Source organism: Papio anubis, chromosome 16 (assembly GCF_008728515.1).
Source record: "Papio anubis isolate 15944 chromosome 16, Panubis1.0, whole genome shotgun sequence".
Lineage (NCBI taxonomy): Eukaryota > Metazoa > Chordata > Mammalia > Primates > Cercopithecidae > Papio > Papio anubis.
Window position 1 is genome coordinate 63,650,606 of NC_044991.1, and position 23,498 is coordinate 63,674,103.

The window sequence follows — 23,498 nt, forward strand, 5'->3', positions numbered from 1 at the left end:
CACAGCAGTGCTAGGGCAGTGGACAGGGCAAGCCTCATTGTTCTCATTTTATAGATGAGAGAAATTCAGACCCAGGAGCTTAAGTCACACAGTGAATGAAGGCTGGTTCCAGGGATTCCTAACCTACTGGCAGTTTCTGTCATAGCAGGTATTTTGAAGGGGGCGGGGTAGCAAGTATCAGCTGATCTCATATTCTGCTGATGGATTCATCATCTCAGATGGGAGGTCTTGTGCAGCTAGACTTCCCAGATGAAGGTGTTTTACTTCCTGACTTTGCTCTCTGAAGCCCTGGTGTGTGTTCTCACAAAATCTCTTGTGTGGCTAGGCTGTGTGAACTTTCTCCTTTTGTATTTCGCTGTTTGTTGATAACAATTCTCTGGAGGTAGGGGGAAGAAAAGACCAGACACGGTGGCTCACGCCTGTAATCCCAGCCCTTGGAAAACCAAGGTAGGATGATGGCCTGAGCCCAGGAGTTGGAGATCAGTCTGGGCAACATAGCGAGACCCTGTTTCTACAAAAAATAAAAATTAAAAAAATTAGTCAGGGGTGGTGGTACATACCTGTAGTCCTAGCTACTTGGGAGGCTGATGTGGGAGGATCACTTGAGCCCAGGAAGTTGAAGCTACAATGAACTATAATCACACCCTGTACTCCAGCCTGGGTGACAGAGTGAAACACTGTCTCTAAACAAAAAGTTGACTGGGCACGGTAACTCACGCCTGTAATCCCAGCACTTCAGGAATCCTAGGTGGGAAAATTGCTTAAGCCCGGGAGTCCAAGTCCAGCCTGGGCAACATAGTAAGACCTCATCTCTACAAAAACTAAAAAAAATTAGCCAGGCATGGTGGTGCACACCTGTGGTTCCAGTTACCTGGGAGGCTGAGGTGAGAGGATTGCTTGAGTCCGGGATGCAGTGAGCCGTGATCACGCCACTGCACTCCAGCCTGGATGACAGAGTGAGACCCTGTCTCAAAAAAAAAAGTTGAACTATGAATGTCATGCACACAAGGATGATGTCTGATATCACATCCAGAACTGGACGTAAAGTAGGAGGGCAAAGAGCGTCTCAGGCCCAGTAGGAATCTTAAAGTTCACACCCATGGGGACTTCAGTTTCCTCCCTGGCATCCATCCTACCTGCATCTAGCCTGGCTGGCCGTTTTCTAGGCCCTTCCTCTGTCTTTGGCCAGCTCTGCTTCTTAGAAAACTCCTCTGTATAATTAGGAAAAATCTACTTCCCATTAACAGTCCCCATCTTCTTTTTCCCCTCTGATTGTAGTGTGACCTTCTGGGGCCACATGTGTATTTGACAGTCTTTTAGGATTTGAGGACAGTCGTCATGCCCTTTTAAATTGTCTCTCTTCTCCAGGGTGACCAGCCTAGCCTCTCCAAGCCATCCCTCACTTTACGCTAAGCACAATTTTTGGTGCATATGTGTCACATGCCCCATTTGTGACAAGTCCGTCCCAGACACACCAATCACTTGTTGAGTCAGTCCTGGGCTTTCTCATACAACTCCATGTGACTGCCACAGTGCCCAGTCAGTGGAGGAGGCTTTTCATTGTCATATCTGCACATTCCTGTGGGTTTCTTGAGGACAAGGACTGCTCATTCTGGGTCCCTAGTGGCTGGCACTCTGCATGGCTTTCCCTCTGTAAATAAGCACTTGCTGGGATGGAGTTGAGACTTCTCCCTGTGTGGGTCACCTTCTGTCATCAGGCTCCAGTTTCACAATATCCCTTGCCTGGAGTTACCTATGATACCCTCAGTATTATCCAGAGTTCGGTGGGGACTGCGCCCTCTCTGGTCCTGGGACTTTCCTGTAACACTGCATCCTCAAACAGTGTCTGTGGTCTGCTGACATCACTAAGCCATTTTTCCACATATGCCGCTTTTCTTGTGTAATTGTGTTACTTGGGTTCCCAAACTCAGTGTCTTAATATAAGCTCTGAGGGGAAAAAAAAATCCCTCTCCTTTCCTGTGTCTCTGTCCCCAGGGCGTCCCTGGCACAGAGGCAGGCAGCATTACCTCTGCTGACCTGAAGTGAACTCATGGTTTTCCCCATTCAGTCCTGCACTATTCGTCTCATCCCGACTCTTGGCTGCCCAGGGATCTTGGCTCCTACTCCTGTCACCTGATATGCCACCTGCCACTCCAGGCCCAGTGAATGAGCTTGTTAACACTGCGTTTCTATTCTGGGATTCGCTTGGTCATTCAGAATGGTGAAAGAGGCCACAAATCGAGGTGTACAGGGCCTGGCAGTGTCTGGCTTTGCTGGACACAGGGCCTATGACAGTTTGTGAAAGCCAGGCTTTTGTGACCTATCACCAGGGTTTGACATCAGCCCTCCAGAAGTGAGGGTAGTTTTTTTTGAGGCTCTTTCCAAGTAATACTTCCCAGGCTGGGCTCTGGGATCTTAGGGCTTTGGAAAGGTAGCAGCAAAGCTCTTATGATAGAGCCAGTATTTGAAAAGCCACATTTTGCGTTCTCTACCCTCAGTCCTTCACCAGACCAAACAGGCTGCACATGTCAAGTTTTTGCACTGTGCTGGAGCCAAGGCAGCTCTGAACTGGGCAGCTTCTCCTGCTCACTAGCACCTGCTTCTAGTGGGTTGGTTTTTTGTTTTTTTGTTTTTTGAGACAGGGTCTCACTCCGTTGTTCAGGCTGGAGTGCAGTGGCGTGATCTTGGTTCACTGCAACCTCCTTCTCCCGGGTTCAAGTGATCCTCACACCTCAGCCTCCTGAGTAGCTGGAATTACTGGCATGAGACACCATGCCCGGCTAATTTTTGTATTTTTGATAGAGACGGGGTTTCACCATGTTGGCCAGGCTGGTCTCAAACTCCTGACCTCAAGTGATCCTCCCACCTCAGCCTCCGAAAGTGCTGAGATTACAGGCGTGAGTCACCATGCCCGCCCAAGTTGGTTATAGCTTTGAGAAACAAGATTGTGATTTAGTAACAGTAGCTTGGGCGCTACCATCTCTTTAAAGCCTGGACTCCTAGGGATGATGGTAATAAGGTGTCCAGGGTGGGCTGGGGCAGGGGCCACTGCAGACTCTGCAGGTGGGTCTCTGAGGATAAATAAAATGATGTTTGTGGCAGATTCCAATACAGAATGGGTGAGGGGTAGGTGTTTCCTGACAGGCTGCTTACTGGATATGGTTGCAGTGGTGGTAGAAATGGTTTTTCAGAAACTACATGCTATTTGGACATACTGTTTGGAGGTCAGTGGTCGGGGCTAGAGGAGATGGAGTTTAGCTATGGGAAGGTGCCTCCCTGAATGCCTGGAACTGTGTTCTCCAGGCTGGGGGGAAACCAGGAACATTCCCACACTCACAGCCCCAGGCAAGGGTCCCTGCTCTGCTGCCAGATCCTCAGCGAGTGCATTTGCCTTCCTGGTCCTTTTTCATGTGTACTGTGAGAGAGTGAATTAGTCTGGTAGGTCCCAGAATACCATGTGGGAATTCTATACAGAGAAAAAAGGGGAAATGGAGCTGCTCTGAGGGACCTGGGGTGGGGTGAGAGTCCAAAGAGCCTTCCCCAGGCCCCCTTGGGAATCCCTAGAACCAGACTCAGTCACACTGGAGAATTCCTGAGTGGCTGGGAACCCATGTCAGCAGTTCCGGTGTTCCTGGTGAGAGAGTCAGAGCATGTGGGGCCATGTGTCTGGGAGCAGGACCTGAAGGAGGACAGTGGACAGCAGCAGTCACGGGCAGGGTGGGTGCCTTAGCCACGTGCTGGGGTTCTGCACCGGGGTCACCAGGCCCCTGTCCTCATGCTCAGCAAAGCCAGAGCTGCCACCCTCTAACCCACTCAGGAAATAGTCAAACCCTGCCTGAGGACCCCAGGAATAAAGGGCCCATTTAGGCCCTGACTGGGGAACTGGCCTGGCCAGGATCTCAGCCAGGCTCTGGCAGGTGGCACCTAACTCCCAGCCCTGGAGGGCGTGGCTAAAAAGCAGCTAAATGCACTGGTTCTGGGCGGAAAGCCTGGGCTCAGATTCTGGCTTTTCCACTTCCTGTCTGTGTAATCCTGGGCTACTCAGTTCTCTGAGCCTCAGGGGTTTTTTTGTTTATTTTTTATCTTTGAAATCAGAATGGTAAGCCTGGTGAAGAGTTGGTGAGCCGATGTAGTGGAAGTGCTTCATGCTAGGCCAGTTCACGTCCAGCCCTTTGTCAGTGGGAGGTGTCTGGGAGCTTCTGAAGTCTCCCAGCCAGCAGACAGCTTCCCACCCACTGAGGACTTGCCACCCTGGACTGTGGGTGTGCCTAGAGGCCCACCCTTGTGGCCCCAACATGTCAGAAAAAAAGCCCCTCATACACTTGACCCCAGTTGGGGAGTGAGCAGCTCTCCTAAAGGAGCAGCTGGGGGTCAGGTGGAGGCATTGCCCTGGCAACTGAGCAAGTCCCTCTCAAGCCTCTGCTCCAGGCCCCTGAAGGAGGGTGGCTGTCTGCACTCTGGATATAGCTTTCCTGCCACCTGTGTTCTGGTGCCAAGAGCCTGAAACCAGACCTGGCCTTCCGGCCAAAAGGGACTTTCTCTGCTTTCACCCAGCCGGAACTGAGACACCCCTAGAAGTTCCTCCTGGCTTTCTCCACCTCAAGGTTCCCACCGGGCTAAGAGGAGGCTCTTATGGACAGGCTTCCTGGGGAGCAAGGGAGGGGGCTGGAGCCCTAGAAGGAGCAAGGAGGTCTGGGGCAGCTGCTGTAGCAGTCCATAGACTTGTGTGCCACAGGCCACTGCCGCTGCATGCGCACCTGCATTGTATTTCTTAAAATTATGAATTAACACCATTTGAAAATGCAGAGGAGTTTTTTTGCCAATTGATTTTTTTTTCCCACTGGCTGTTTCTCAAATGATTTTTCTGTTGATATATAATAGATGTACATATTTTCAGGGTAGATGTGATATTGTAATATATCCATATAATGTGTAATGATCAAATAAGAGTAATTAGGATATCCATCACCTTAAACATTTTTCTGTATGCTGGGAACGTTCAAATTCTTTGGCTGGGCAAAGTGGCTCATGCCAGTAATCCCAGCACTTTTGGAGGCCAAGTCCAGAGGATTGCTTGAGCCCAGGAGTTTGAGACCAGCTTGGGCAACACAGTGAGTTCCCATCTCTACAAAAAAATTAAAAATGAACCAGGCATGGTGGTGCACGCCTGTGGCCCCAGCTACTTGGGAGACTGAGGTGTGAGAATCATTTGAGCCCAGAGGTCAAGGCTGCAGTGAGCCCTGATAGAGTGAGACCCCGTCTCAAAAAAAAAAAAAAAAAAAAAAACTCTGCTAATTTGAAATGTATATTTTAAAATCCAGATTTCTGGTACATTTGGCAGCTCTGACAATGCTGGACCCTGGTCTCCTACATGGCAGCTGTGAGCCAGAAAGGGTTGATGCCCTGTACACATTTGAACTGTGACCCCCATTCAGGGAAAACTCACTTAGTTTACAGCTGTGGAAACTAAGGCCCAGAAGGGACTCAGGCCCTGTGCAGAGTACACAGCCCACTATGGCGAGCACTGATTTTAGATCCTGGCAGCCTGGCCTTGCAGAGCAGAGCTTTCTGCACTGCCAGTCATAAGAGTAAAAAGCCTCTTCTCCCATCTATAAAGCATCAGTGATAATTACCACTCCTCTCAGAGCTGTGTCAGGATAAAGTAGCCCCTGGCCCGGGCCTCAGTAATGATTCTTTTAAATCTGTACAAATCCTACATCTTGCCCGGAAAGTGTTGCTGGCAGCACCACATGCTTTCTCTGCCACCTTTCAGAAATGATTATTTTTCACACACTTGCCATTGCTCAGTGCTGAAGGTTTGTTGCAGTCTCATTCCCACAGCTTCACTGCCCAGCTGCAAGCAGATTTGCTCAAGGCTCTACCTCCCACCAGGCTGTGCTCCTGTGTGTGGTGGGGCGTGATCTGAAGGAAGTTCAAAGCCCTGGCCCTGGGCATTAGATCCAAACTAAAAGACCAGGAATAAATCATTCTGCTTCCCTGTGCCTCTGTTTACCCAGTTGTCAAATAGGGGTTTGTTCATTCATTCAGTAAGTATTTACTGAGCCCAACCATGTATTGAGCTTGCTACTGAGAAAGCACCATGATTATATGAGAGACTCAAGTTCCCCACCATCAGGGATCTGTATCAGATACTCAGGTTCCCTATCTGGTAGAGGAGAGAGACCAAAGACATGTGAGCTAATAAATGACCTGTGCTTGAATGAAACAAGGAGAGTCCTTAATGAAAGAATAACAGCTTTAGACGGGTGGTCAGGGAGGTCCTCACTGAAGACATGCCACTTGAGCTGAACCTAAAATAATAATGAGAAGGAGCAGACATGCCAACATGAGGGTGAAGTTCGTTTCAGACAGGGCATGGCAGGTCTAAAGACCCCACGTGGGAGCATACTTGGAGTGTTTGAGGAATAGCAAAAGGCTGGTGTGGCTGGAATGGAATGAGGGAGGGGTGGGTGGGCCAGTTCCTATTGTAGGCTGAGGCGAGCAATGTGGATTTTATTCTGCATGGAATGGGGAGCCTTTTTTTTTGAGATGGAGTTTCACTCTTGTTGCCCAGGCTGGAGTGTAGTGGCACAATCTCGGCTCACTGCACCCTCCACCTCCCAGGTTCAAGTGATTCACCTGTTTCAGCCCCTGAGTAGCTGGGATTACAGGCATGTGCCACTACACCCAGCTAATTTTTTGTATTTTTAATAGAGACAGGGTTTCACCATGTTGGCCAGGCTGGTCTCAAACTCCTGACCTCAGGTGATCCGCCTGCCTCAGCCTCCCGAAGTGCTGAGATTACAGGTGTGAGCCACCTCACCCGGCCTGGAATGGGGAGCCTTTGAAAAGCTTTAGAAAAGGGGAGAAGCAGTCCAGTTTGAGCTTTTAAAAACTGTCAGGGTTCCAAGAGTGATTGTGGGTAAGATGGGCCATAGAGAAAACAGGGAGGCAAAAGACCAGGCCTGTGGGGGCAAGGAGAAGCTGGACTCTGTTAGCTGTGTTTTTGTGGTAGAGGGGTGAGGCTTTGCAGATGGAGGAGGGTGGAAGGAGGGGATAACTGAGTGCTCAGGGCCCCTCTCTGGGAGAGCAAGGCTGATGTGGAGGAGGAGAGGATTCAGATTCATTCTGGACACTCTCAGCTTGAATGGCCTTGGCACTCCCTGGCAGAGCTGCCTAGTGCACTGGGACTCTCGAGATAGTAGGTGATACTCCCTCCTAACTGCTGTCAGTGTCTGTACACTGTAAAATCCTCTGCCCATGGGCCAGTCTGGAGGGACTTCATGAGAAATGGGATGTTATGGCAGGAAGAAGGTGCCTCTGTTCCCATTGCTGCTGAGAGCAGCCCCAGGAAGCTGACAGTCCTGAGAGGAGGCAGCCTTCCTTGGATCTCCTTGCCTCAATCCCTATCCTCCCTCCACCAGCTAAGGTACCTAAGTTAGACGTTTCGCCAAACCGTGCCCCTCTCAGCATCTGTCTTCCCATGCTTTGGGCTGTCCTGCCCTGTTCCTTTGCTCACAGAGGATCCCTTCACCAGAAAGCTCTGTATTTCCTTGCCACTCAGTGACTCTGGCCAAACATCTAGACGCAGGCAACCTCAGTGTCTTCCAGAAAGGCCCCCAGATTGCCTCCCAGGAGGCAATCACTTTCTCCTTAATCCAGAAACCGTGGTAACAAATTGGCATGGGCCCACCCCAAGATCCAAAAGTACCTCGTGCCTGTCAGCTCTTTGGCTCCTCCCCGGAGCACATTGAGTATCGCATCCTGTTTTTAGGGGTAAAACAACTGCCATGTAAAAGGTAGTTAGTGCAGCAGAGGGGCCATCAGGTAGTGGTCAGCCTTCAGGCACCCTGGTTTCAGGCTGCAGCCTGAGCACTGCCTAGCTGGGAGGTGAGTGGAGGCAAATCTCCACCTCTCTGTAAAATGGGGCATTTACATTTGGGAAATGGGAACCTCCCTCATACTGGTTTTGAGGATTCAGTCAGCTAAAGGATAGCTAAAGTAGATTCTCATTATTCACTGTAGGTCACAGAGTCATAGTGAATGCTAAACCATTGCTCTTCTGGGCAATACAGGGTCACTGCAAGCCTGTGGTCGTAACGTTTCTACCAACCAACCAGTCAGTCCGTAACCTTGTGTTATGTGTATCTCTGTTGAAAGTTTTTTTCTTTTTTTCTTTTTTTTTTTTTTTTTTTGAGACAGGGTCTCTTATTGCCTAGGCTAGAGTGTGCAGTGGTGCAATCTTGGCTCACTGTACCCTCTGCCTCCCAGGTTCAAGTGATTCTCCCACCTCAGCCTCCCAAATAGCTGGGACTACAGGCATCGACCACCATATCCAGCTAATTTTTGTATTTTCAGTAGAGACAGGGTTTTGCTACATTGGCCAGGCTGGTCTCCTGACCTCAAGTGATCCGCCCGCCTCAGCCTCCCAAAGTGCTGGGATGACAGGCGTGAGCCACCGCGCCCGGCCGAGAGATTCTTTACTTAATATACTGTTGATTCATTAACATTGAACTCATGACTAGCAGCACTATGACTCATGCATGGATGAAGCGTACCTAACACTTTTCTCCATAAGGGACATCACAGCCTTGTTGCACTGAGAACACTGGGCAGTGCTTCAGCACTATGTGGGGGCCATTCTAAACAGTGAAGTCACCAACAGAAAGCCCACAAATGGGAAAAGTATAGCACTAAATAGACCTGCGGAAGGATACTTGTTTACAGTATGAGAGCTGCAGTGAGAAGGTGGAGTGTCACCTTGTTCCACCTCAGCTGGGGATGTGTGCAGCGGGCACACGTCTGCGAGCCCCTTAAGTGTTGGTTTTGCAATTAAATTCAAGTGAGTAGGTAATTTTGCGCATATAGAATTAGTAAGTAGGATCAGCTGTATAGGAAGCACTGCTCAGGCCTGGCCATGGTCAGCACTCAGTAAGCTCAGCTGTTAGCATCAGAATCATTACCGATGGGAGTGCATCCTGGCTTCTGGACCAGGCACAAGGACAGAGCTAGCTCCCTGAGCTTTGTGGCTTTGTCTTCACCAGCCTGACACCTTTTTAACTTCTTGGCTTCTGTGGATGTTGGGGTCTGAGGTAGATGCGGATCCTGGAGGCCCTGAATGCCCCCACTGAAGGGTTGGTTTGTTCCAAGTCTACAAACTGTTGAATGGTTTCAAACAGTGACATGATTGGATTCCTCAAATGGCTGGGGTGGAAGGAGGGACAGGAGGTCGGAAGGCCAGAGGGCATCTGTGGTAGTCTCAGGGAAGCTGGCTCCAGATCAGGGGGAGAAGATAAGGATGGGAGGGGCCTGGCTGTGAGGGGCGGAGGAGGATCTCCAGAAGGACTTGGGGAGGATGCTGCTGTGAGAGGGGCTACCAGTCCCTCTTGCTGGAGTTTGAAAGTAAAGTTTGATGTTGCTAATTCTTTTTTTTTTTTTGAGATGGAGTCTTGCTCTGTCACCCAGGCTGGAGTGCAGTGGCGCAATCCTAGCTCACTGCAACCTTCGCCTCCTGGGTTCAAGCAATTCTCTTGCCTCAGCCTCCCTAGTAGCTGGAATTACAGGTCTGCACCACCATGCCTGACTGTTTTTTGTATTTTTAGTAGAGACGGGGTTACCCCATGTTGGCCAGGCTGGTCTCGACTTCCTGACCTCAGATGATCCACCCACCTCGGCCTTTCCAGACGCTGGGATTACAGGCATGAGCCCGTGCCCGGCCAGTGTTGCTAATTCTTAAGGCACAGTGAGGGAGGTGGCTCTCAGACTGAAACAGTGGGAAAGGAGAGGGTCACATGGACTGTCAACAGAGAAGTGACTTTGAGAAGGCAATCTGTCCCTGATCTGACCTAGCTGCTTGGAATTCTCTTCCCAGCTGCTTCTGCCTTGGGCTGAAGAAACAGAGGAAAGGAGGGAGGGATTTGAGGCTGGGTGGGTGGGAGTCTTTGAGCTCTGTTTTTATCGTAGCACACAGATGAGTTGCCCAATTTAGCTGTGTGGTTTGACAAGTTACTTGCTGGCTGGGAGAGGGAGTGGGATCTTACCAGCCCTCAGCCCTCCCACTAATGAGCCTTTTCCCTAGCTTGGCAGTACCAGCAAAGGGAGTTAAGGAAGTCTGCCTGTCTCTGGGGTCAGCTTCATCCATTCATGGGGGCCTTGAGCCTGGCCCCACTGCCTTCGCTGTAAAGCCTGAGCCATGGCTTCCAGGTTGTCTGTGGCCCCATGGCATCTGTTCCTCTTGAGGAGTTCAGACCACCTCTTCTTTGCCCCCTCATCACCTGGGAGCCAGCAGGCATGAGGCGTGTGTTAGGCCTCAGGACCAAGTTCAGCCTGGCCTCCAAAGACACATGCAGGGGACTAGCTTCTTGGGGTTGCTATGTCCTCCACATCCCTCAGGAAATGGAGTCACAGCCACTCCTGAGTATTTGGCCATCTTATAACCTTTACAATAAAAAACAAAATGCAGGCCGGGCACGGTGGCTCACGCCTGTAATCCCAGCACTTTGGGAGGCCAAGGCGGGTGGATCACGAGGTCAGAAGTTCAAGACCAGCCTGACCAATATGGTGAAACCCTGTCTCTACTAAAAAATACAAAAATTAGCCAGGCGTGATGGTGCACGCCTGTAATCCCAGCTACTCAGGAGGCTGAAGCAGGAGAATTGCTTAAACCTGGGAGGTGGAGGGTGCAGTGAGCCGAGATCGCGCCACTGTGCTCCAGCCTGGGTAACAGAACAAGACTCCGTCTCAAAAAAAAAATGCAGAAACAAATTCATTCTGACCTGGTAAATACAGTTTGGAGGATAAAATCTTGGAGTAGAAGACAGAAATAATGAGATAAGGAAGCTTCTCTAGAAAAAGCAGAAGACTTAGGTGCTGGGAGGCAGAGAGGCTGGACTAGATATCTGGGGCTGGGAGCAGGCTGCATAGAGGATGCATCGTACAACTGGCTTGTGTCTGGGCTGTGGCATGAGCGACCTGCATGGCTGAGAGGGGGTTGGGAGAGGCAAGCATGCAGCCCACGGGGATGGGTGGTTTCGTGTGCTGTGGTTTAGGGGTTGGCAGGATGACAGGAAGCATGGAGGACAGGGGAAGGGGGCTCCAGCAGAAACCGATGCCCATGTAAAGGCTTGGACACACGGAGGTGTGCTGTGTTTGGGAATGGTGCACTGTGCATTTGGTTGTCTGAAGCTGGAAGGGGGTGGTATGCTTAGGGGGTGGGAGGGGCATGAGATGAAGCTGCCGAGATGGATGGGCAGGGACCAAGCAGAAAGGGCTCAGGTTTGGGAGGGGCCCTAGAACCTTGGATACTAAAGTGTTGGGAGCCTTTGCTGTATGGCCAAATAATCTGGGTTTTTTGCAACTAAGAGTTTTTGCAGTGATAATGAGGTTTATTTTCTCTTTCAACAAATTATTGAGAGCCTTTGTGCTTGAGGCATAACCCCAGTCCTAGCATGTGGCATGATTTGGCAGGACAGAGTTCCCTCAATTGCCCCAGGCCTGTAGCTGTCAGGTGACTCCTCCAAGCCCATGGACTGATGTGGTCAGTGCTCTGATGGAGATTCCCAGGTGGAAAAAGAGAGGGCAGTCAGGGGAGGCTCTCAGAGGAAGAAATTCTGAAACTTGTGAGTAGCTGAGGGAAGCCTTCCAGGCAGAAGAATAGTATGTGTGAAGGCCCCAGCAGGGGAGGAAGTGGCCGGGGTGAGGTATTGGAAGAGGTGGGGGCGAGGTATTTCCTCACTATATTTCCTGCATTCACACACTTGAAATGAGAGCTCTCCTGTACAAGGTTAGGTCCCATCTCCCTGCTCCAGGGGGGTAATACTCAGAGCAGAGGGGTGCCTGCCCCCCAGGGAGCCCCTGAAGCCCCCAAATCTTGTATGCTAGTCAACACCACTTATCTTACTGTGGCCTCAGGAGACATAGGGGATCCAAGATAAGCTCACTTTCCTCTTATCGAATCAGGCCTGGACTTGCTTTCTGGCTGGGTCACCTTTCCCTCTGATAACTGGCTGCCTAGGCCAGAGCTCAGGGCTTCTGAGGGTGCTTAGTAGAACTGTGGGCCTAGCAGCTCTGAGAGTGAGGCTGGAGGGTTAATCCTTTGTCCAGACCCTGGCTGTGGGCAGTCCTGTTGTCTTCCATTGGGAAGAAGGTGTGCCTCTTCCCCACCAGACCCCCGTGAATGCTGCATGCACACTCTTCATGGACAGTGTCATCCCTACCCCACAGATGGGAACAAGGACTCTGGTGTCGCACAGCCTAAGCTAGGCTTAATGCCCAGTTCTTGCTCCCCCATACTAACTGCTGCCCTCCTAAGGGAGATATATACCCCTTTAAACATTTTGAGCAAATTGAGGTTGGCTTCAGTTTTCTGATCTAGGGCAAAAAAACCCATTTGTTTGGGACTTTAGGCCAAACAAATCCATTCCTTTCCTGAAATCCTCAATGAGTTAGTCTTTTCTCTGCTGGGCACTGGTGGCCGTAGATTTCAAGAACTGCTCTAAATGAACGTCCAGGTCTTAGGGGAAATTGTTCCTGGGCCAGTCAGAGAACCAGCCCAGACTCCCTGCCAGTGGCTGGGGAGCAGTAGAAATTTGGCTTGCCCCCGTCCCCACCCTGTCCACAGGCCCAGTTGCCTCTGTACCAGAAATGAGGAGTCATGCCAAGCCTAGGCCTGGCCCAGCCTTAGCTTCTGCAATGCAACCTACGTAATCATGCCCTTTTTACAAGGAGGAAACTGGGGCCATACAACAGGTCAGTGACAGAGCTGGGACCTGAACTCAGGCTAGTCTGGTTCCACACTGCCCCCTGGCTTCTGGACCCTTATCACCACCAAAATGATTCAAATTAGAGAATTTCAGGCATCCGTGGAGAGGGCATTCACAGAGGGGATCTTCCCTGCAGTCACAGTGATGGGAGGCTCCACACCTGTCCTTGAGGGAGAGGATGAATGGGACAGTGCTTTGAGTTTGTCAAGGGCTGTGTGAAGACAGTATGCTGTGACCCAGTGAGAATCCCTCCCACCCTGGCTTCTGGAACAGATGAGAGTACTGAGAAGTCCAGAGGGCAAGCAGGAGCCTGGAAGCCAGGCCTCAGCCTCAGTCAAGGCCCTTTCTACTCCCACAGTCAGATTTTGGTTTGGTGTACCCCTGCAGACTGGTCCCAGGGCCCAGCAGGATGCTGTAGGGGTATGGTGATGAGTGAAGGCGCCAAACACCTGCAGCCCAGCCCAGCGAGGAGGGGCCCAAGGCCTGGAGAGCAGAGTGAGGTGGCTGTGCCATGGAGCAGATGCGGCTGCTGCTTACTCCTGCAATCTGAGCAAGTTGTCCAACCTTCCTGAGCTTCACGCCCCACCTGCAAAGTGGGCATAATCATGATCTCTACCTCACAGGCACTGAGGCTTACATTACAAAGCCGCAAAGCTGCTGAGCACAGCTTAGTAAATGACCCAGCTTTTGGCCTGCAGCCTGTGCCTTGTGGCCAGCTGAACGCAGGCGCTCCTCTTCGCTGAGCAGGCCTGTCCCCCCTCTCGCAGGATGTTGTGTTAGAGGGCCATACTCCTTTTGACCTGAGCCCTACCTCCTGCCTCCCTGCTGCCTTTCTTCTGGCCCAGAGAGGTGGCTGTCCTTCTGCCTGCACACTGCTGTTTGGTTGGTAACCAGAGATGCAGGTGTCTGTCTGGGGGATCCCTGAGTTTTCTCAAGGCCTGAGCAGGACTGGGACATTTCGAACAGATGAGTAGGAAGTGAGTGCTCTTGGCTTGGAACTCAGAGCACTTTGTCCGCCTCTGGACTAGGTTGGGCACAAGGCACAGCATCCAGTTCCCTGGGCTTAACATCGTGGCATGTGTTACTTTCAAAGAACTCACTGCAGAGCTGTTTCTCTGCGGATGAGGGCTCCTGGCTTTCCTGGAATCCAGTACAAGGCCTTGGTTCCATAGATGTCTATTGGATGAACAGATGGATTATTTTAAATTAAATTTGTAGGCCGGGCGCCGTGGCTCAAGCCTGTAATCCCAGCACTTTGGGAGGCCGAGACGGGCGGATCATGAGATCAGGAGAGCGAGACCATCCTGGCTAACACGGTGAAACCCCGTCTCTACTAAAAAATACAAAAAACTAGCCGGGCGAGGTGGCGAGCGCCTGTAGTCCCAGCTACTCAGGAGGCTGAGGCAGGAGAATGGCATAAACCCAGGAGGCGGAGCTTGCAGTAAGCTGAGATCTGGTCACTGCACTCCAGCCTGGGTGGCAGAACGAGACTCCATCTCAAAAAAAAAAATTAAATTTTTAATTTTTAGACAATTGTAGATTCACATGCAGTTGTAAAAATAATACAAAGGGGTTCTTCGTACCCTTTACTCAATTTCCCTCAATAGTAAGATCTTGCAAAACTGTAATACATTCTCACATCCAGAATGTCAACAGATATAATCCACCCACCTTATTCAGATTTCCCCAGTTCCACTTGTGTTCACTTGTGTGTGTGTTAGTGCTGTGCAATTTTATCACATGCATGCATTCATGTAACCATCCCCACACTCGATACAGAACTATTCTATCACTTCATACAAGGGTCCCTCTTGTTACCCTTTTATAGCCACACCTACTTCCCTCCTGCCCTCCCCTTCACCCTCTCCCTAGTGACCTCCTCTGCCCTAGCCCCTGGCAACTACTAATCTGTTCTCGATAATTAGGTCACTTCAAGAATGTTATAGGCCAGGCACAGTGGCTCACACCTATAATCCCAGCATTTTGGGAGACTGAGGCAGGAGGATCCCTTGAGTCCAGGAATTTGAGACTAACCTGGGCAACATAGTGAGACCCCATCTCTACCAAAACTTTTTTTTTTTTGAGACGTAGTTTCGCTCTTATTGCCTAGGCTGGAGTACAATGGCATGATCTCGGCTCACTGCAACTTCTGCCTCAGTCTCCCGAGTAGCTGGGATTACAGGTGTGCACCACCATGCCTAGCTGCATGTTTAGTTTTATAAGAAAATGCCAATGTGTTTTCCATGACAGTAGTATCACTGTTTCTCCACATTCTCAATAACATTTGATGTTGTCACTTTTTAGCCATTCTGATAGGTTATGTGATAGTATCTCATAGTGGCAGATGGGTGGTTTCTGCAGTCCTCTGTCCACAGCTCCTATGATACTGGGCCTTGTTTTTTGAGTTTCTTCTGGGTTGTCACCATCACCGTGATTGTAGCCCCTTGACGGCAGGGCTTATCTGGCTCGTGGGCCCAGACCAGGGTAGGGGCTTGTTTCAGTTCTCACAGGGCAACAGGCAGCTGGAGTTAAGGTGCTGAGAAAGGCACTAGATCCAACCTCACTCTCCTAGCAGGTAGCTACTGTTGGAAAAGCAGTTTCTATTGCCAACAGAGTTCATCGTCTGAGAAGCAAGCAGTGGGCCTTTGGTGTTTTGGGCCCCTGCTGTGGGTCAGCCCCTGGCTGGAATCGGGGTGAGATTCAGAGATGGCTCAGGTTCCTACCCATGGCAGGGCCTGGCTCTGGGAATCTCAGTGGGGAACAGGGAGGCAGACCAGTGTACAGGGTTTCCCATAAGGAGGAAGAGGTGGGGCAGGAATGGCAAGATAGGGGAGGGGGTTAGCTGGACCCTGAAGGATGTGTGTGTGTGTGTGTGTGTGTGTGTGTGTGTGTGTGTGTGTGTGTGTTTTTTGAGATGGAGTTTCGCTCTTGTTCCCCAGGCTAGAGTGCAATGATGCAACCTCGGCTCACTGCAACCTTCACCTCCTGGGTTCGAGCAGTTCTCCTGCCTCAGCCTTCCGAGTAGCTGGAATTACAGGCATGTGCCACCACGCCCAGCTAATTTTCTATATTTAGTAGAGACGGGGTTTCTCCCTGCTGGTCAGGCTGGTCTCAAACTCCTGACCTCAGGTGATCTGCCCGCTTCGACCTCCCAAAGTGCTGGGATTACAGGCATGAGGCACCGTGCCCGGCCGAATGTGTTCATTTTTGACCGGATGGAGAGGGGCATCCAAGCAGAGGGAATAAGGGAGAGGGAAGGTGGTGTGGAAGGAAAAGACCAGGGGAGCACTGAGTCTCTCAGTGACCTTGAAGATAGCAAGGTTAACCATTCCTTAGCTGTTTTGACATCTCAGTTGTCACCACCTCCCCACGACACGGGTCAGGGTCTGTCAGAGCCTTGTGGCCCCACGCACTTCACCTAGCACATGCCCCTGCTGGATAATAAGGTTTGTGTGTGACTGACGTGGGGGATATCTTTGGCCAGTGGTGGCATCCCCTCAAGACTTTCTCTCGAATGAGGGTGGGTAGGGCCTGTGTGTGTCTGTCTTGGTCGTTGCTATCTTGACCCTCATTCTCCCTGCTCCAGAAATCCTTGTGGACAGAATGGCTAAGGCCAGAGCTAGGGCCAAGTCAGGCAGGGCTTCTGCACTGGAAGGGGCTTGAGAGGGTTGGGGGCTTCACCATCTCACCTCTCCCCCGCCCTTCTCTCATCCATCTGCAGGTTCATCATGCCTAGTGGCGTATAAGAAGACCCCGCCACCGGTCCCTCCACGCACCACTTCAAAGCCGTTCATCTCAGTCACAGTCCAGAGCAGTACTGAGTCTGCCCAGGACACCTACCTGGACAGCCAGGACCACAAGAGTGAGGTGACTAGCCAGTCGGGCCTGAGCAACTCATCAGACAGCCTGGACAGCAGTACCCGACCGCCCAGCGTGACACGCGGTGGAGTCGCCCCAGCCCCTGAAGCCCCAGAGCCACCCCCAAAACATGCATCTCTGAAAAGTGAACAAGGGACGCTGACCAGCTCTGAGTCCCACCCCGAGGCCGCCCCCAAAAGGAAACTGTCATCAATAGGAATACAAGTAGGGGCTCCTTTTGCACTGTGTGTCCTCAGCCCACTCCGTGCACCTGCCTGCGTGTAATTACATCTGGTGGAGGCCCACTAGGTCTCCTGGGAAAAGGTGGTTTGTCTCTCTATTTTGGGGGATCAGCCCCAAGTGGGCAAACCGAATTCCACCCATAGCCACGCCTCACTGGTGTCTGCCCACACGTGCCGCTGGTCAGCAGCCGCGGGCATGTGTTTCTGCTTCTCCAGTGGGTTGTCCCAGTGAATGTAGTTACACTCAGCCAGCCATCTCCTGTCCACTGTTTGTCCACTGTCTGTCTGTCCACTCCACCCTTTGCCCTGCCAGCTGGCCCGTGGGAGGCGGGACTGGCCTAACAGTTCTCTAATCCAAGGTCAGCTCGGGTGCGGAGGCCATAGCCCCGCTTGGCGGCAGGAGCAGCATGGAGCATAGACGCTGATGGGCCAGGGGCCCAGGACCCAGGGCCCTTGAGCCATGGGGGTTGCTCGAGGGGAACTTTGCCCAGAGCCCTCTCGGGCCTTGGGGACAGGTAGGTGGCTTGAGGGACCAGGCTCATGTCATTGAGAAAGGTGATACCGGTCTCAATGCCTCCCTCCATGGGATAGGGTCCAGGCGATGATTCCTCCAGGGCTAGGTGGCCAAAGTCAGCAGGCCCTCCATAGCCGTGGCACACCGCAGGGCAGGTGTGCCAGCTTCCCCTCCACTGCTTCATTGCACTCCTGCATGCACCCGATATCAATAATCTGTCTTGTTTGCTGAGCTGGGGAAACTTGGGCCTTGCCTCGTAGTTTTTAAGAGTTTGTCTAAATCCAGATTGAGTGGACTCTCCCTGCCCTGGCTGGACCTGCAGACCAAACTAGGGCACATTCAGAGCTGTGAGGAAGGGGCAGCTACAGTGGGTGAGGGTGAGCAGGGAGACAGGCCCCCTCCAAGCCCAGGGGGTGAGTCAGGGAGGACGAGGCGTTGTGTGTTGTGGCACAGGCTGCAGGGGACTCCTCCAGCCACCCCTGAGCAATTGGATGTGGCCCAGCTGATAACAAAGCACTGAAATGCAGGAGCGTGGGACACAAACTGGAGCTTGAATGGAACAGAGAAGGCTTACTGAGCAATTTCTTGCAGTTGCCTGGACTTGTTTCCTCCAAGAGGCAGCTCTAGGCTTCTGCTTCCCCACATACAAACAGGGAGAGAGTTGGCCAGGAGACTCTGCTGTCTGTTTTCTGGGCTTCTTAGGTGTCCAGACCCTGCCCTGCAGGTGGGATTCTCAGAAACACAGAGAGTAGCCTGATCTTTGACCCTTGGTCCTGACCACCCATATCTTTGGGCAGCCCCACCCTCTTTTTGGCCAAACCAGATGCTTTTATCTTCCCGGAAAGCCTAAGAGTTAGGACTACCCTTGATTCCTTTCACCCAGAAAATGGCACTGGGATAAGGACTCTCTTAGGCCTGTCCTGGGCATCCTTTCCCTGGATTCACCCCAGCCCCATTCTTGCTCTCACTGCAGCTCCTTGGAGATCCAGTGATGCTGCATTCCTTGAGCCGGCTTTTGCCGAGGGGAAATGTGGCTGCATCCCTGTCCCAGAAAGCTTCCCTGGCCCCTACTTCTCTCCACAAGGCCAAGAGACTGAAGAGTCCCCAGTTTCTGAGGATTCCCTGAACCCTTTGGTGCCTCATGCCCTAGGCTGAGTGTGGGTTCTCCCTCATTCTTGAGTGATGATAGGAAGGCTGGCCTGGCTGCCCTGTGGCCCAGCACCTTTGTCCCGGAGAAGAAAGGCAGGCGCGGGGCATCACTGTTGTCCTGTTCCTTCCACTTCACAGGAGTGGAGGGAGTGACAGCTTTCCACTTGGCCCTGACCCCAGTCCTTCCTGCTGCTCCGCAGGGCTACCCAGTGCTAAAGGTAACCTCAGCCAAGTATGAATAATGCCCAGGGACTTCAGTGGCTCCTGTCTGGGTGGCAGTTTCTGAATCTAGAACTGCTGTCCAGGGTTTGCCCTTAGTGCAGGCACCTCTGGCCTGCCCTCCAGGCTTCCACCACAGGGTTTGGGGAGTGATCTTTGCCTCAAGACAGCCGCCAGCTTCAACTACACCAGATAACGGCTGTGGCTTTGTGTGTGTGTGTGTTTTCTTTCTCTTTCGTCGTCCTTTTTTTTTCTCTCTGATGCGTGTGAAGGAGAGGACTAGAAGGAACGGTTCCCACCTCTCGGAGGACAACGGACCCAAAGCGATCGATGTGATGGCACCCTCCTCAGAGTAGGGAAAGCCAGTCATCTCCACCCCATCCCACCTCCCATCCACCTGCCCGCCCGCCTCCACGCGAATGAGCAGTGCCCGGCTTAACCTGGTCCGGCCTTGGGCCCACGTGCAGTGTCCGCATGCCTCGTGTCTGTCTGTCCACACGTCCGTTTGCGTCGTCCCACTAATGTGAATTTCAGCAGCAAGTGTGGTGTTTGTTTTTTATTTTTGTCTTTGTCTCCGTGCCGTTGCTGTCGTTGTCCTTCAATAAGGTTGACTGCATTCAGCCAGTGCCAAAAGAGGAGCCCAGTCCCGCTACCAAATTCCAGTCCATCGGGGTTCAGGTAGAGGACGACTGGCGGTAAGTCGGACAGAGGTGGCGGCTGCTTCTCCCCTCTCCTCTCCCTCCCTCCGCTCTCACCTCTCCTGCTCTCCCTAACCCACTTCTCCTTGCTGGATTTCTAATAACCAAGCTGGGTTTGGGTTGCGGGTGGTGGCCCAGGCATGGGAGGCTGGGCAGGGGCGGGCGGGTGGACAGATGAGCACTTGCTCTGTGAGACCAGTCACCCACGGGGGCCACGGCTGGGCCGGGACATGGCCTCAGCTGCCCTGATGCTGGTGGTCTTCCTGGCCCCACTGCAGTAAACAGGCAACCTTATGACCTTGTCCTCGTGTGTGTGTGCGTGTGGGCTTGGGCGGGATGGGGCAAGGGCTGAGCCAAGAATGAGATGGGGGCTGTGGGACCCGCTTCAGGCGCATGGTGAGCAGATGATGCATCCGTTTCTCTGTCTCCCGTGTGTCCGGGTCAAGGCGGCCTCTGGTCTCTGGCCCTCTTGGTGACTCACTCCTTCCTGTCCCCACCCCATCCACCCCCTACCCACAGAAGCAGCGTCCCCTCTCACAGTATGTCCTCCCGACGGGACACAGACTCGGATACCCAGGATGCCAATGACTCAAGCTGTAAGTCATCTGAGAGGAGCCTCCCGGACTGTACCCCTCACCCCAACTCCATCAGCATCGATGCCGGTCCCCGGCAGGCCCCCAAGATTGCCCAGATCAAGCGCAACCTCTCCTATGGAGACAACAGCGACCCTGCCCTAGAGGCGTCCTCGCTGCCCCCACCCGACCCCTGGCTTGAGACCTCCTCCAGCTCCCCAGCAGAGCCAGCACAGCCAGGGGCCTGCCGCCGAGACGGCTACTGGTTCCTAAAGCTACTGCAGGCAGAAACGGAGCGACTAGAAGGCTGGTGCTGCCAGATGGACAAGGAGACCAAAGAGAACAACCTCTCTGAAGAAGGTGGGTGCCACACGGATGGTCCTTGGGCAAGGGTAGAAGGTGTTCACAGCTGGTTCTCCAGCTGGTGGCCGGCAGCTTCCGAACTTCTGAGGGGGGAGGGTCTCTTAGGTTCTCTTCTTGGGCTAGTTTTTGAGCTCCTCCTTACTTTCTTCGCATTCTTCCGTCCATCCACCTATTGAACCAAACCTCTTTTCAGAAAGGGTTGCTGGTGATAGCTGCTTGTTGTGCAGGCTGTGAGGTCACCCACACCTGAGTTTGAATCCTAGCTCCTCCCTTAGTAGTGAAGTAACCTTGGTCAGGTTACTCTGAGCCCCCATTTCCTCATCTGTAAAATGGATTTAATCCTCTGCTCACTATGTGAGCATGTTGTAAGGGTTGAATGTGGTCGTGCATGTAAAGGGCCTGACACAGAGAAAAGTGGGAGCCTAATTATGACTTCAAGAACTTCCTTTTTTTTTTTTTGAAATGGAGTCTCGCTCTTGTCACCCAGGCTGGAGTGCAGTGCCACGATCTCAGCTCACTGCAACCTCTGCCTCCCAAGTTCAAGCAGTTCTTCTGCCTCAGCCTCCTTAGTAGCTGGGACTACAGGCACGTGCCACCACACCTGGCTGACTTGTATTTTTAGTAGAGACGGGGTTTCACCATGTTGGCCAGGCTGGTCTTGAACTCTTGATCTCAGGTGATCCACCCGCTTCTGCCTCCCAGAGTGCTGGGATTACAGGCGTGAGCCACCACACTCAGCCAACAGCTTCTTCCTGAGTGCTTCCTGTGTGCCAAGTACCAGGGATCCAACTGGGTCTCAACAGGGCGTGAAGAAGTTATGCTTTTATTTCCCACTTATGTTTCTACCTATATCATGCCAATTTCCAGAAATTCCTTTGAGAAGTTAGTTCAAGAAAGTGCTAGACATGTGTAGGGAACCTAGATTCAAAGGTGGTTGAAGGGGGATTGGGTGGTGGAAGGGAGGTCCTGGGCAGCTTCAGGCTGTTGACCTGCACCCACCTGGTTCACCCGAGGTTCTGGTTCCCATTGAGCTACTCCTCCACACTCAGGAAGGACAGGTCTTCAGAGTGTCCAAATGGTGTTGACCCACATCCCATACATGATGGAGGGGCCCTGAGGACAGCAGCCTTTGATGATGCAGAAGGCTCATCAGAGTCATTGTTTTCACTGTCCTCTAGGCCAATTCCCAGCTTTGATGTCACACCCACTAGTGCAGGGGAAGTGTTGTGAGGAAAGTACCTAGTAACTTTTTACAAGAAAATTATTTTAAAAAATCAAAACAGAGACAGGGATCAGAGAGCATTAAAAGTCTTCTAAGAGAAGGCCGGGCGCATTAGCTCACGCCTGTAATCCCAGCACTTTGGGAGGCTGAGGCAGGCGGATCACGAGGTCAGGAGGTCGGAGACCATCCTGGCTAACATGTGAAACCCCATCTCGACTAAAAATACAAAAAATTAACCGGGCGTGGTGGCGGGTGCCTGTAGTCCCAGCTACTTGGGAGGCTGAGGCAGGAGAATGGCGTGAACCCGAGTGGCAGAGTTTGCAGTGAGCCTAGATCGGACCACTGCACTCCAGCCTGGGCCACAGAGCGAGACTCTATCTCAAAAAAAAAAAAAAAAAAGTCTTCTAAGAGAAAATATCCAGCCCACCACCCTACCTTTAGTTTTTACTAGCTATATATTCTGGTATTTGCCTTCATGTATGTTTTTTAAAATGTGACTGATTACCTTATATTTCCTCTTTAAAATTAATCATTTCTATTAATTTCCTGTTACCATAGGCATAGATGAGTGTTTAGCTCTCACACAACCTCTATCTCCCTTTCCCCCACCCTCTGTATACATCACACTTTATGGTTAAATAGTAATCAGTGTTTCTGTTTACTGAGTGTGTAAAATTGTTTATTGCAGAACTTAACAGTATATTATTATTGCATTTTCTTCTTTTTACATTTTGTTTTTCCTAAAACAGTTTGTCCTGTTGCCACATTTTAAAAATACGCTCCATTTGCTAAATTAAAAAAAAATTTTAAGAGACATGGCCTCACTGTGTCATCCAGGTTGGAAGTACAGTGGCATAAGCATAGCTCACTGCAGCCTCAAACTCCTGGGCCGAAGTAATCCTCTCGCCTCAGCTTCCTGAGTAGCAAGGGTCTACCACAGAGTGCCACCATGCTCAGCTAATTTTTTAAATTTTTTTATAGGGACAAGGTCTCCCTGTGTTGCCTAGGCTGGTCTCAAACTCCTGGGCTCAGGTCATCCTCCTGGGTTGGCCTCCCACAGTGCTGGGATTATAGGCATGAGCCACTGCAGCCAGCCTACAAAACTTTTTTTTGTTTGTTTTTTGAGATGGAGTCTTGCTCTGTCGCCCAGGCTGGAGTGCAGTGGCATGATCTCTGCTCACTGCAAGCTCCACCCACTGGGTTCACGCCATTCTCTTGCCTCAGCCTCCTGAGTAGCGGGGCCTACAGGCACCCGCCACCGCGCCTGGCTAATTTTTTGTATTTTTAGTAGAGACAGGGTTTCACTGTGTTAGCCAGGATGGTCTCGATCTCCTGACCTTGTGATCCGCCCACCTCGGCCTCCCAAAGTGCTGGGATTACAGGCGTGAGCCACCGCGCCTGGCTAAAACTTTTTTTTTTTTAAAAGAAAAATTAGCTGGTCATGGTGGCACATGCCTGCAGTCCTCGCTAGTCTGGAGGCTAAGGCAGGAGGAACACTTGAGTCCGGGAGTTTGAGGCTGTGGTGAGCTATGATTGAGCCCTGCATTCCAGCCTGGGCAACAGAATGAGATCTTGTCTCAAAAAAAAAAAAAAAAGGTGCCGGGCATGGTGGCTCATGCCTGTAATCCCAGTGCTTTGAGAGGCTAAGGTGGGCAGATCACTTGAGCCCAGGAGTTTAAGAACAGCCTGGGAAGCATAGTGAGACCTTATATCTACAGAACATTTTTTAAAACTTAGCCAGGTGTGGTGGTGGCCACCTGCAGTCCCGGCTACTCAAGAGGCTGAGGTAGGAGGATTGCTTGAGCCCTGGAGGTTGAGGCTACAGTGAGCTGTGGCACCACTGCACTCCAGCTTGGGTGACAGAACGTGACCCTGTCTAAAAAAATAATAATATATTTAT

General features: G+C 51.7%; 1 protein-coding gene across 16 annotated transcripts in view; it reads left to right on the forward strand.

The window, feature by feature from the left end:
- Window positions 1-23,498, forward strand: part of DLGAP4 (DLG associated protein 4) — a 228,625-nt gene that overhangs the window by 173,307 nt on the left and 31,820 nt on the right. For 8 of the 16 annotated variants that reach the window (XM_021921087.2, XM_021921085.2, XM_021921086.2 and 5 more), the window contains 3 exons: window positions 16,483-16,844; window positions 19,350-19,438; window positions 19,961-20,373. In XM_021921087.2, the coding sequence (XP_021776779.1) occupies window positions 16,483-16,844; window positions 19,350-19,438; window positions 19,961-20,373 (864 nt within the window). Of the gene's footprint in view, window positions 1-16,482; window positions 16,845-19,015; window positions 19,096-19,349; window positions 19,439-19,960; window positions 20,374-23,498 lie in introns of all 16 variants that reach the window. The other 8 variants (XM_021921088.2, XM_031656729.1, XM_031656731.1 and 5 more) reach the window with 2 other exon arrangements.